General features: G+C 49.4%; 4 protein-coding genes across 4 annotated transcripts; all 4 read right to left on the bottom strand.

Annotated features, from left to right (window-relative positions):
- Positions 1-2503: 2503 nt before the first annotated feature.
- Positions 2504-3673, bottom strand: HD553DRAFT_343814 (uncharacterized protein; the record flags this gene model as incomplete). Its single annotated transcript, XM_046182914.1, has 1 exon — positions 2504-3673. The coding sequence occupies one exon, from the start codon at positions 3671-3673 to the stop codon at positions 2504-2506; it is 1170 nt and encodes a 389-aa protein (XP_046034834.1).
- Positions 3674-4642: 969 nt separating this feature from the next.
- HD553DRAFT_325222 (uncharacterized protein) lies at positions 4643-5676 on the bottom strand (the record flags this gene model as incomplete). The annotated part of the gene is made up of 3 exons (XM_046181580.1): positions 4643-4862; positions 4890-4972; positions 5170-5676. 3 exons carry the CDS (start codon positions 5674-5676, stop codon positions 4643-4645), a joined length of 810 nt encoding a protein of 269 aa, XP_046034833.1.
- A 299-nt stretch (positions 5677-5975) lies between these two features.
- On the bottom strand, positions 5976-7331 carry HD553DRAFT_325221 (uncharacterized protein; the record flags this gene model as incomplete). The annotated part of the gene is made up of 2 exons (XM_046181579.1): positions 5976-6208; positions 6623-7331. 2 exons carry the CDS (start codon positions 7329-7331, stop codon positions 5976-5978), a joined length of 942 nt encoding a protein of 313 aa, XP_046034832.1.
- Positions 7332-7948: 617 nt separating this feature from the next.
- Positions 7949-9345, bottom strand: HD553DRAFT_358674 (uncharacterized protein; the record flags this gene model as incomplete). Its single annotated transcript, XM_046183917.1, has 3 exons — positions 7949-7991; positions 8264-8373; positions 8497-9345. 3 exons carry the CDS (start codon positions 9343-9345, stop codon positions 7949-7951), a joined length of 1002 nt encoding a protein of 333 aa, XP_046034831.1.
- Positions 9346-10946: the final 1601 nt, after the last annotated feature.

The raw sequence follows: 10946 nt of genomic DNA, 5'->3' as shown, positions 1-10946 counted from the left end.
GAGGAACCAGTTACTAGGACGTCATCAAACATGGTATGCAGTAATTTCTGGTCCGACGTCTAATTCACAGCAAAAGCATATTAACTCAGTATCAATTTAATAGAATTCACAAGAGGACAAAGTCAGACGAGAGACCTACAACAAATCTCCAGTCGGAAAGGTGCACAACTTTGCCAAGTTTGTGTTGGCAAGCCCAAGCCGTCGTGAAGAGTTTCACAAGATCCTGCAGGCAAAGCAACCTGATCTGCGAAGAGGTTTGCTCCCTCTTGCCGATGTCCGAACTCGCTGGAACTCTACATATGAGGCCATTTGCCGGATCCTACTATTGAAGGAAACTGTTATAGCATACAGTCGCATGTTTGGCGAGGATGGATGTCCCATGCTTGGACGGGACGTCTTTCAGGCCCTTGAAACCCTCAAGTTACCGCTCGCCTCTTTTCAAGGCTTGACCAAGCGATACTCAAAAGTCGAGGTCAATATTCATCGGGTCCTGGTGGATCTGAGCGTGCTCATCCAGACACTGCAAGCTGGCATGTTGACATCAGCACCAGACCGCAGGAGCTCATTCCGTATGGCCATTGCAAAATTGCAGAAATATCTGTGCATCATGCTGCAGAACGACTGGATATGCGCAGCTACTATCCTCAATCCATACATGCGTGAGAGGGGCTTTAGCAAATTGGCGGAAGCCAATGACCTTTCAAATCCTCGCACCAGAACGGAGGAGGTGGTTGCTTGGATCTTGAGACGAGCTGGCAGCTATGAGGCATCTGGCGGCACGCCTGAGGGGTCACAAGATTACCAAATGGATACGCAAGATGACATGCTTGACCTGCTCGAAAGCAACCCATTCGAATTGGCACACTCTAGTCAGGATGTTGGAACTTCTAGCGGAGATGAAATCAAGGATGCTTGGAACGAATTCAATGCTCAACAGCCTGTCAACCACGACACCAAGCCAAAACCAACCAGAGTTCCTGGTCAATTCATGCTAAGGAATGAGCCTATCGAAGCTTATTGGAGGCGTCAATCTCTCTCCAATTCTCGCTTACAACCATTGACAAGGGTAGCTCGAGACCTCCTAGCTATACGTGCATCTTCCACCAGTGTCGAGCGATTGTTTTCACAATCGGGTAACACATTGGGGCACAGGCGGAAGGCAATGCAGCCAGAGATGGTCCTCAAGCAGACGTCACTCAAGATCTGGGATGCTCAAGGGTTATGTTTGATGAAGGATATTGAAGCAGTTTGTTGAGCTCCGTTTATGTCATTGTGAAACACGGTTCATCATGCGCGCCAAATCAATGCTTTTTGGAACCCAACCTGGTATGAATATACTCGAGTATATAATCACTGAATACGAATACAATACTCGTAATCGTGGGTAGATTACGAGTACGAATACGAATATCAGATGTCATCATCAAACGAATATGAATACGATTACGAATATACTCGTTTGGCAACACTAATCGAAATAACCCTCCCCGATATACCTTGTCTCATGGGAGAACGGAATGGGGGCTGAGTAGCTGAGCATCTGCCCCAGTCAAGACAGGTTTCGCGCCACGGCATCACGTCCCTTTGACCTCGGCCGTCATTCATTACTACACACCCTCTAACAGTGGGATCCCTTGGCGTTTATCGTCTGGCTTGCTAAACGCTATGTTACCCCATCCATCGAACTGACGATGTGATGACGGAGATTAGTGCTGCATCCATCTCGTGTTCTGTCACAACGCCAATCTCGATTTCACTAGAGCTCGGATCTGTTCTGTGCGCACGTAGGCGAGTGAAACGATTTGCGCTTTAGATAGACTGTCAGTCAAGCCATGCTTGTCCAGATCTAGCAAGACGTCAAGATGAAAGCTGCACGGTGGGACGATTGGTGATGAAGCAAGGCAAAATTTCGAATGAATTGGAAACCTGACGCATGAAAGACACCCAAGTGATCTAAGCATCACGCCGATCTTTCAAGACCATGACATAAGAAGCCAGACTGCGCGCTATCTAGCAGATGCGTACTATAGTCAGGCGGGCTAGAGAGAGTGAAGCCATAGATATTTCTCTGAAATAGATTGCAACAGTACGAGTTGTGTTGATCTTGCGCATAGAGACAACCCAGATCACATCGAATGAAGCGGAGGTCTAGGATCTCGATTACGGTCTGTCGATTCCAAATGCGTCACTTATTCTTGCCAGAATAGGAGAATTGAAGCTGAGCCCATCATCCAGATTTAGTGTCGCAATCGTAATAATTGATCTCTACTCATAGGTAAGATCGCGACAGCATCGTTCCCGCTTATCAGGACTCCATTGTACTGACACCTGCGCTCGATCCCCGAGTGTCTTACCAACACATGCGTATCAAGATTTAATCGAGGTCACAATACAAAATAACTTTATGCAAACAATGATGAAGGTAACAAGGATGATTGATGTACCAATTCCTCTACTACAGATCGTGTTCTTGAGTCAATCCATCACCTTGACTCCTCTTTCATCAGTGATCTACGAAACTCTGGAGCGGACAGTCGCCGCTACGATGTCCAATCGTCTCGAACGCGCTTGATTGCGCGAGGGATAGCGCTTCATGTTTCGACTTCTCCGACACAGGAAAAATTTTGCTTCCACTTCGAATAGCATAAGCCATGATTATGATCTCTCTCGTATCGGGACCGTCCTCATACTCGCCACTGAAAGGTTCCCTTCGATCGTCGTCCTTGTGTGAAAGAAGCTGGTATACAGCCTCCTTGGTCGGATCATCTCCCTTGCTAGGAATTCCCCTCAGATTCTTAGCAGCGTTTGTCTGCTTGAATTCGTTGGCCACGATGCTGAGCCATGCCTTCAATGGGTCATCATTGACCATTGCGGTGTTCAACATAACGCCAGACCTGGCAGGAACAGCCTCTCCGATCGTGGAGGATGGCTGAAGAGAGCTGATTGCGGAATCGGTCGTGACATTAAGACTCATTTCGGTCCCTTCTTCCTGTTGTCTCTCTGCGGAAACCCTGATGTACTTTCCAAGTCCCTCGATCAAACCGAGAGTGAGTCGTTTCCGCCGAAAGTCATCACCTCGGACAGAGAGGTGAATGCACCAAGCCAAGCAGGTGACACCCCAGTTCGGCCTTTCAGGATCGTACTGGACGAAAAAGTCCCTCAGATCGGTGTCTTGAGCCAGCGCGTTACAAACCTCCTGAAGAATCTCGCCATATCCTGATGCACTTTTGCGTACCTGACAGGCAGCCATATTGACTTTGGCAAAGTAGAGATCGCAAACATTGTTGACCCAGAGGACGTCGTCGTTCTTGTGCTGTTCATGTTGGGTCTCCTCATCATGCTTGTCCAGTTGTGTCCACTCCGGAGGCACGCTACCAAGATGGTCGTACACGTCGCCATGCTGTTCCTGCACAACACGACGTGACTCTCTCACAGCGTCGTGCATGGTTTTGAGGGAAAATCCATCTTCGATCTGATATTCTCCCACCTGCTTGCCACTGGGATTGACGACGAACGATAAAACCTTGGAGTCTGTGATCGCCTCGTGTAGACTTTCGCATCGACTACTGCTCCCAGGCGACCCGCCCCGAGTGACACGGGTCTTCCTCCGGGCGTAAACCTGATAGGTGATTGAGCCGGTCTCTGTATACTGGGACGAAGCCTCAGAGAACATGTCAGTGCCCTGACGCGCCAGCTTGAGATCGTCTCACTTCTTCGGTAGCTGGTAGGTGTAGATAGAATCCAAACCGGGCAACGTCGTCCCATGCTCCGAAGTCGGTGGAAGGTTCGAATTGTCCATCGTTTGGGATTGGTGAGAGTGTTGTCGAAAGGCTTGCTCAGTCGGATATGATCCGAAGCTTCGAATCCTGCCCTTCGATGAGGTCAACTTCAGCGACAATGATGGTCCTTATATAGCTATCTGAACGGTACTGTATATCATCATGGAAACTTTGACGGCGCTCCTTTGTCTGTTTCAGCCACGACCTGGCGAAATTACAGCGAAAGATGGTTCTCGATCACACGATCCATGCCGCTGGCAGCAAACAGCTCGGTGGCGTTAGACCGGCCTAGACACTCTTTTGTCGTCCAGGTCACGTCATGAGAGCCTAGGCTATCTTGGCAATGCCACTTCACTGCGAGACCCCTTTTGTCCATCGCATCTCGTGGCACGAAATTTGATGGCCATATTATCGGTCGTGATCTCACGATAGGTGGCTTGGCCATGATTCCTTTCATCTCAGGGGTCAAAACGGGGGTAGGGGTGGGCGATCACGAGTACTGAGAAACGATTTATGGTTCTCAGTGATGCCACTGCATCAGTCTCTCCTGGTTGTGCATAGTCAAGATAAGGCGGGCTGCAGTCTCCTTTGTCTTTCAATCATTTCGTGTTTTCTGCATCAAAGTTCCCATCATCCACATCCTGATTTTCATAGATCGCCATACCTTTAGTTTGGGGGCCTCTCATAGTAATCGTTACTATTATCTGCCCAGCAAGAGCCTTTTGAACAGCGTGAGAGATCAGGTCGGAAGTGGACATGTTCGCTCGTGCAGTGCGAGTGTAACGACAAGGTGAAACGCGAGACGCGCGAGAGGATCATTCCGCGAGTCGCTGTCCTGTGAGACGATAAGGTGGAGCGTCCGATCAGGGGTGCTTGTATGGACACTTGCGGTCAAATTTCTCGATTGAACCACTCGAAGGAAGCTCGGAGTGCGGTGAATCAAGTTGACACTTGGGCCGAATGCGGAATCTCGAGTTCGGCGCTAAGCTATTCTTCTGACACCAGAAGGACGAGCCCATCGATGACTTTATGAAGGGATTCGCGTTGCACTTGGCTCTTGCATAGACGCACAGAATCTGTATGCTACAGGGTATAATGCAACTTGCTGACAGCTGATACACCCTCAGACTGTTCTGATAGAGCTGGAATGCCGCTCTAGCCTTTCCAGCTGGGTAGCTAAAGGTTGGCGATTGCTATCAAACAGATTTGATACATGCATCAGCATGAAAGAGACGATCTTTTCCAGCATCTTCTCGATCCCGCACGTTCTGCAGCTCTTTGTCCCGGCTGTGTGCTGGAGAATGGCCTGCGCCAAGCATGTTCTTGCTCGTTGATCTTCCCTTTCATGTTGACCATTCAGAGGGAATCCGATGCGTGCATCTTTCTGTACCTCATGATCGATGTAGTCCCGTACGTGATGGTACAAATCAGGTGAGATTCCGTTATACTTCATGTCTTCTTGCGGAAGCCAATGAACCATAAAAGAATCACCGATCTTGGTCAACAATCGAACGCTTTCGAAACCGAGACTTAGATCCACTCGGTCAGGCTGAATCTGCGCTGTAAGGTTTCTGCCAAGTATGAAAGCGCGCTTTGCTTGTTCGAGAGATACCTCGTTGCTGAACGTGATCTTAGGAAGATGTCCCAATTCGAAAATGATGTCCATGAAGAAAGTTTCTCCGCTGGCTGTACTCGGATATCTTGGCAAAGAAGTTTCGCTCAGCTTGACGCTTGTTAGAGTGGCTGTGCTGTTATCGTCAGACCAAGCCTCTGCTTGTAGTTCACCTTCAGTACAGGTCGAGTAAGACTGTCCCAGAACGACATCGTAAGCATGTCGATATTCGGTCAGTTGGCTGGTGCTATCGGTGGTGCGTGTGCTTGATGTATCTGTGGACATGATCACGCAGGTGGCAAAGTGGTCTGAAGGGTTTTGGACGTCAAACACATGTGATATCGACAACGTTTAGTTGACGTATGGTAGGATCCGAGCCTGATATAGCACAATCGTTCCAGATTGCCTCCTTTCTCCTTGTTCGCGTCACTCCGCTTCATTACGACTCCGCCGTCAGGCCTTGCGTATGGACCGTGGTTTAATGATCGTTCATGGACACCAGTAAGACGCTTCAAGATTGATCTATGCTCAGTCACGGAACGAACGAGACGCTTGTTGTGCGGGTGACTGCTTGCTGAAGAGGTTCAACGTTTCACGTCTGCGTCGATCTCGTGCTGCTGGTCTAGCGCGCATCTCAGCGGATCGATCGATACGATACCACCCACAGCCTCAGAGGTCAGGGGTTGGTCGATGGAATCTACCGACAACTCCTGAGTGTCCTGCACGTCGACGCATGCGGTCAACCATTTGATAGACACATACCAGCTACTACGAAATTGAAGGTACATCCTGTCGAAATCCATTGTCTCTCGCGCGCCTATTGTTCCACAACAATAGATCACGCGGAACAATAGCGGATCCACTCTTCACGCCTTTGTTCTCCTGTGTTTCATCTCGCTCGCTCGCTCGCTCGCTTTGTCATCTCTCACCGAGCTCGCTTGCTTTGTCGCTTCTCGCTTCTCGCTTTCCGCTTTGCGCTTTCCGCTTGTCGCTCGCTCGCTTCGCCGCCAACTCCTATTGTCCTGAACAATATATATACTGGCACTTTACAATCCCCTTTCGATAGATCACCTTGTAATTACATCTTCATGCAAACTATACAGCGGTGATCAACTCAATATCCAACACATCCTGCGTGTACAGATATACAGATTCCCTTGCCTTCCACTGGCCCTCAACTGCAAGCGATTGCGCATTCAACACTATGCGCGTCTGATCTGTGCTCCCCGACGGGTTCTGTCTTCCTGCAGAAGTGCGGAGAGCCTCGGCGCCAACTGCTCAACCAACGCCGCAAATAGTGCAGGATCTTCTACGATAGCCTTGTTTCTGTCATTGAACGGAGTTTCGAAAGCTGAGTGGAAGTACCAATTGTTCGTAGGGTCCCTTGCTATCCCAGCTAAAACCTCTCGATTTCCACGATCAAGTTGGTCGCTCTCGATGTATGCCGTCAGGTGATCTCGGGTGATCTCTCGTAAGTTGCCATAGCGACGACATGCTGGCACGGCTCGAGGGTTGAGAAGATAGGATTCAAACTCTTTCATGATAGCATCCGTGTGCGACTGCCGATCGTCAGCTGCCATCTGATAGAGGGCGGCTCGTTGCTGGCAAGATTCTTTCACTGCAGCGAGGCGCTGCACGAGATCTTGTCTGTTCCCACATATCTTTGTCATGATAGAAATCGCAAAGTTGGCACCGGAGAGCAAGAGGTCCGAAGGTCCAATGAGGCTTTCCACTTCGGCCCTTGACTCGTCGATTGTCACATTGAGCACAAGCGTTTCTTCGTCCTTGGTACAGATCGTGTACATGCTGGACTGCCCAGGATTGGGTACAGATGAAGATAGCACGAAAAAGCCGTCGTCCTCTTCATTCTTGACTATCCCCTGTCCTAATTCTTGCATTGTGGTGGATGCAGATGGATGGGAAGCGAGGGAACCTGACATCTGGAAGGAGTAATGATGGGGAGGGGAAGGATATGGGAGAGCTGCTTATCTAGCTGTAAAGAAAGGTGAGCAGCTTTTGTGGCCTCCTCAAATAGTAAATGGCTTTGTACCGTTCGCCCGAGAGAAATCTCACACGGAAATCCGCCTTCCTTTATCCTCTTTTAGTCTGTCCTGCCTGATGCAGGTCGACAGGGGAAGATGAGCATCAAGTCAGGTGATCGTAGATCATGATCAGAGGTTCTCAATCACGCATTCAAAAGTCGCTGCTTCCCCTGAGGGTTTGCTTGATCGTTGTTGAAACTGCATCAGCTCTCCTTTTTCAGATTGATTGCGCTGAGCAACAGATTCTTGTTTAATCCTGCTTATCGCTCCTCCCAATCAATATAGCTTCTCGAACGAATCAGCTGAGCAAGATGCTGGTGCGAATTTGCAGGAGGACATCAACACGAGAGGCTATGCAGACACCAGATGTCTATCCATGTGATAGGAGTGAGTCGAAGGCCAGATAACCGTTTGCAAAAATTCTGCGGAGGAATCTTCTCCTCATCAGCCATTATGTCACAGTGAACTATAAATCTTGCGAGGAGGACTAGGGAGTCACTAAACAAATCGTGTCTTTATGGTCCGTGATGAGCAACGGCCCAGAAAGATGCGAGCATCCTGTGCAAAAAAAATGCTCATCCGAGGTATCTTGTGTCATCGATGGTCTAGTGGTCAAAAAGCGCTTTCCGATCTTCAGTGACCTCGTGTGAGATGTCTCAGGCAGAATGTGGGATGGCGATGTGACAGTTCTTGCATACTCGATCGTCGATGTATATCGTCTTGACCCTTCATGATTCTTCGTCTTTGACCCAGATTGCGCTCGCAGAGTCTGGTTGATCAACTTGTCAAGCTCGTGGAAAGTTCTCCGCTCTACCATCCTGGAAGCTCACCCTTTCCATGCAAGGAGGGGCCGTCCAGCGGCAGTCTTGAGTCGTTTCTGAAATTCTGATGTTTCTGAGGTCAGCATTCCCCCTTGCCACGATGGATGGCGCGAACGACTCTGAAGAGATTGATTGGATAAGAATAAAATACGAGTACATGCATTCGAACAACGTCGTCTGAGAATGAATACGATAACTGTACTACAACCTATCATATTTCGCATTCAGCTAAGACCATTGACCTCCACTGCCTGTTGGATTCGCTCCCGGTTCTCTGTTGTCATTGACGAATACCCTTCCGTGATATATTTGAACATGAATTCGATGAGCGCGCGGACGTCTTTCTTGGACTGAGATGATAGTTCCCTGCCTTCTAGTACCAACCATTTCTGACTTATGTATTTAGGTCTACATATAGCACGAGCCAGATGTCGTTGGGCCTCAGCCGTGTGGAGCGGAATAGTCTTTGCGAATCCGGCGTCGGTAATTTCCTTCATCACCGCTCTCTCAAGATCACTTTGTCTGCGCGGTCGCCATGTGATATCCTGCACAAAGATCGAACCGATTTCCGAAGCGTAAAAGCTTATTTGGAAACGCAGGAAGTCTCCCATGTAAGTTTGAGGTTTGCCTTCCACATAGATCGCATCGAAGTACTCCTTGACAAATGCAATGGCACCTGCCTCCAAGTCTCCGTGGGTAGTCCTGGCGTATACTGGCTCGAGATGTTGGTCATTGACGTGGAAGGTGACAATGGATGTCTTGCCATCGGCGAATTCTGTGAATTCGGCAGAAAGTGGTGAGGGACCGCGGGTGCTCAGAAAGACTTGGATGGTAGCATCACCGCCTTCGACCTCGGAATAGCGAGTCCGGGCAGTGTACGAGTGGTTTTTAGAGAAGACGGCTGAATAGATGCTTGTGCCGATCTTCATGGTGGCTTTGGTGGTTCCATCGGGCAGCTCACGCCAGACTGCTTCTGGTTGGGCCGATACCGGAGGCGCCGTCGTGGATCCATCGAGGGAAGGAATCACAGTGTCGAGAGATGGATCGTTGGTTTGAAGCGTGTCGAATGATGGAGCGATCTCGCGCGACATGTTTCTATGAAGATGTCAAGGGGAGGGATAAGAGGGGGTAGTGTCACTGCCGATTTATGTACAGAAGAGGATCTGTTTGTAGGGTTTGGTGGAATAGCTGACATTCTCAGTGTCCTCATCCTTCGCCCCCTTCTCTCTGGTGGCGGTATATATAGACCCCTGCCCTCCGTCATTCCCTGTACTTCCTTTGTCGACATTTTGTTGTTGTTGTGTCGTTCTCTTTTTGTGCAGGCCTGGTAGCAAAGATCAGGTGATGATGAGCCTACTATCAGATGATGACGAACCTGTCGCACATCCTTTGTCGTTCGGCGGTCATCGTGTCGCCAAGCAAGAACTCGGCCGAACACGGAGGGTTCTTAGAGCGGGCGGATCACATCCGTTCTCATCATCAAGAGGAGTACCAGTCATGTGGATGCCCATGATGGGCTTTTCAATTGATCCTCCTTTCATCACGTTACGGTGATCAGCGAGACGAGCATACGAGGAAGCAAGCTCATGCAAAGAGCGACGAATTTCGTATAGGTATATCAGGGGGACCAAACCTGTCTCATTTTGGTTCTTACTCTGCTGTATCTTCTCTGCACGTCCGCGAACTGAGCGACCTTGATCCACGATCATCATGGATGCAGTCCTATTTTCCCGATCCATGCGCAGAACCCGAACTCGTCTCTCCCACCACCCCCTCCAGGTCCAATCCAATCAGATACAGCAATGATGACGCCCACTACAAAGAAGCGTTGAAATTGATGAGATACAGAATTGTTTCCTCTGATCCAGAAAATTCCTGGTCTTATCAAGTCCTCTGGAAACCACTGGACGAACGTAAAAAATCTTTTACGCTCTGTGCCACCATTTACCCGGTGCCAGGTCATCCAAATCTGCCTTTGCATTGTCCAGTCGACTACAGACCCATTAGAATCGATGACCTGTGGGAGATTTACAAGGGTGACGACATTCCCCATCACATCATGAACATGTTGTCGCCTGTGGAGTGTACCGCCCTCAGACGTTTCAAAGTCGAAGCCAGTGATGCAGCTGTGAGCTCTCCACAAACTCGATCAACACAACGGAAATCGAGATGAGCAAAGATGACTGCCGAAGAGCGTTGGTTCTAGATCGGCTCGGAATTGGGCCAAAGCGGTAGCGGTCCTGCAGAAGCAGCTGAGGAGCTCATACCAGGTGGGCTACACGGATCTTTGAGCGGCGCCCGCAGCATACACACCGATGCGACCGGGTATTCTTTCAACGAATGTATCACCGCATATGCCAACAACCGTCCTTTGGAATTGATCTGTGCTCTCCTAAGCATGGCAAATGAAGGGTCACAGTCCCTCGTTGGAATCTCCAGCAACGTACCTCCTTCCACCACCTGAGACTACACAAACTTTGTGGTCGGCAACTAGTGCCTTCTGCCTCGAGACTAGAACATGCTGTACCTGAGCCTGAGCGATTGTGGATCGATTTACCTGACTCGCCGTTCCACCCAATGGAATTCCAACATACTCGCCTGTTTTTTGTCTTTGAAGCGCAACACCTGATTGCTTCAATGGTGCGACTTGCTTTTCTCGCTCTTTATATATATCCTAGCTCGTTGCAATCAG

Source organism: Filobasidium floriforme, assembly GCF_021052385.1.
Source record: "Filobasidium floriforme strain CBS 6241 chromosome Unknown HD553scaffold_17, whole genome shotgun sequence".
In the NCBI taxonomy this organism is placed as follows: Eukaryota; Fungi; Basidiomycota; class Tremellomycetes; order Filobasidiales; family Filobasidiaceae; genus Filobasidium; species Filobasidium floriforme.
Note: the sequence above shows the minus strand (reverse complement) of the source record. Positions and strands in the feature narration are given on the sequence as shown.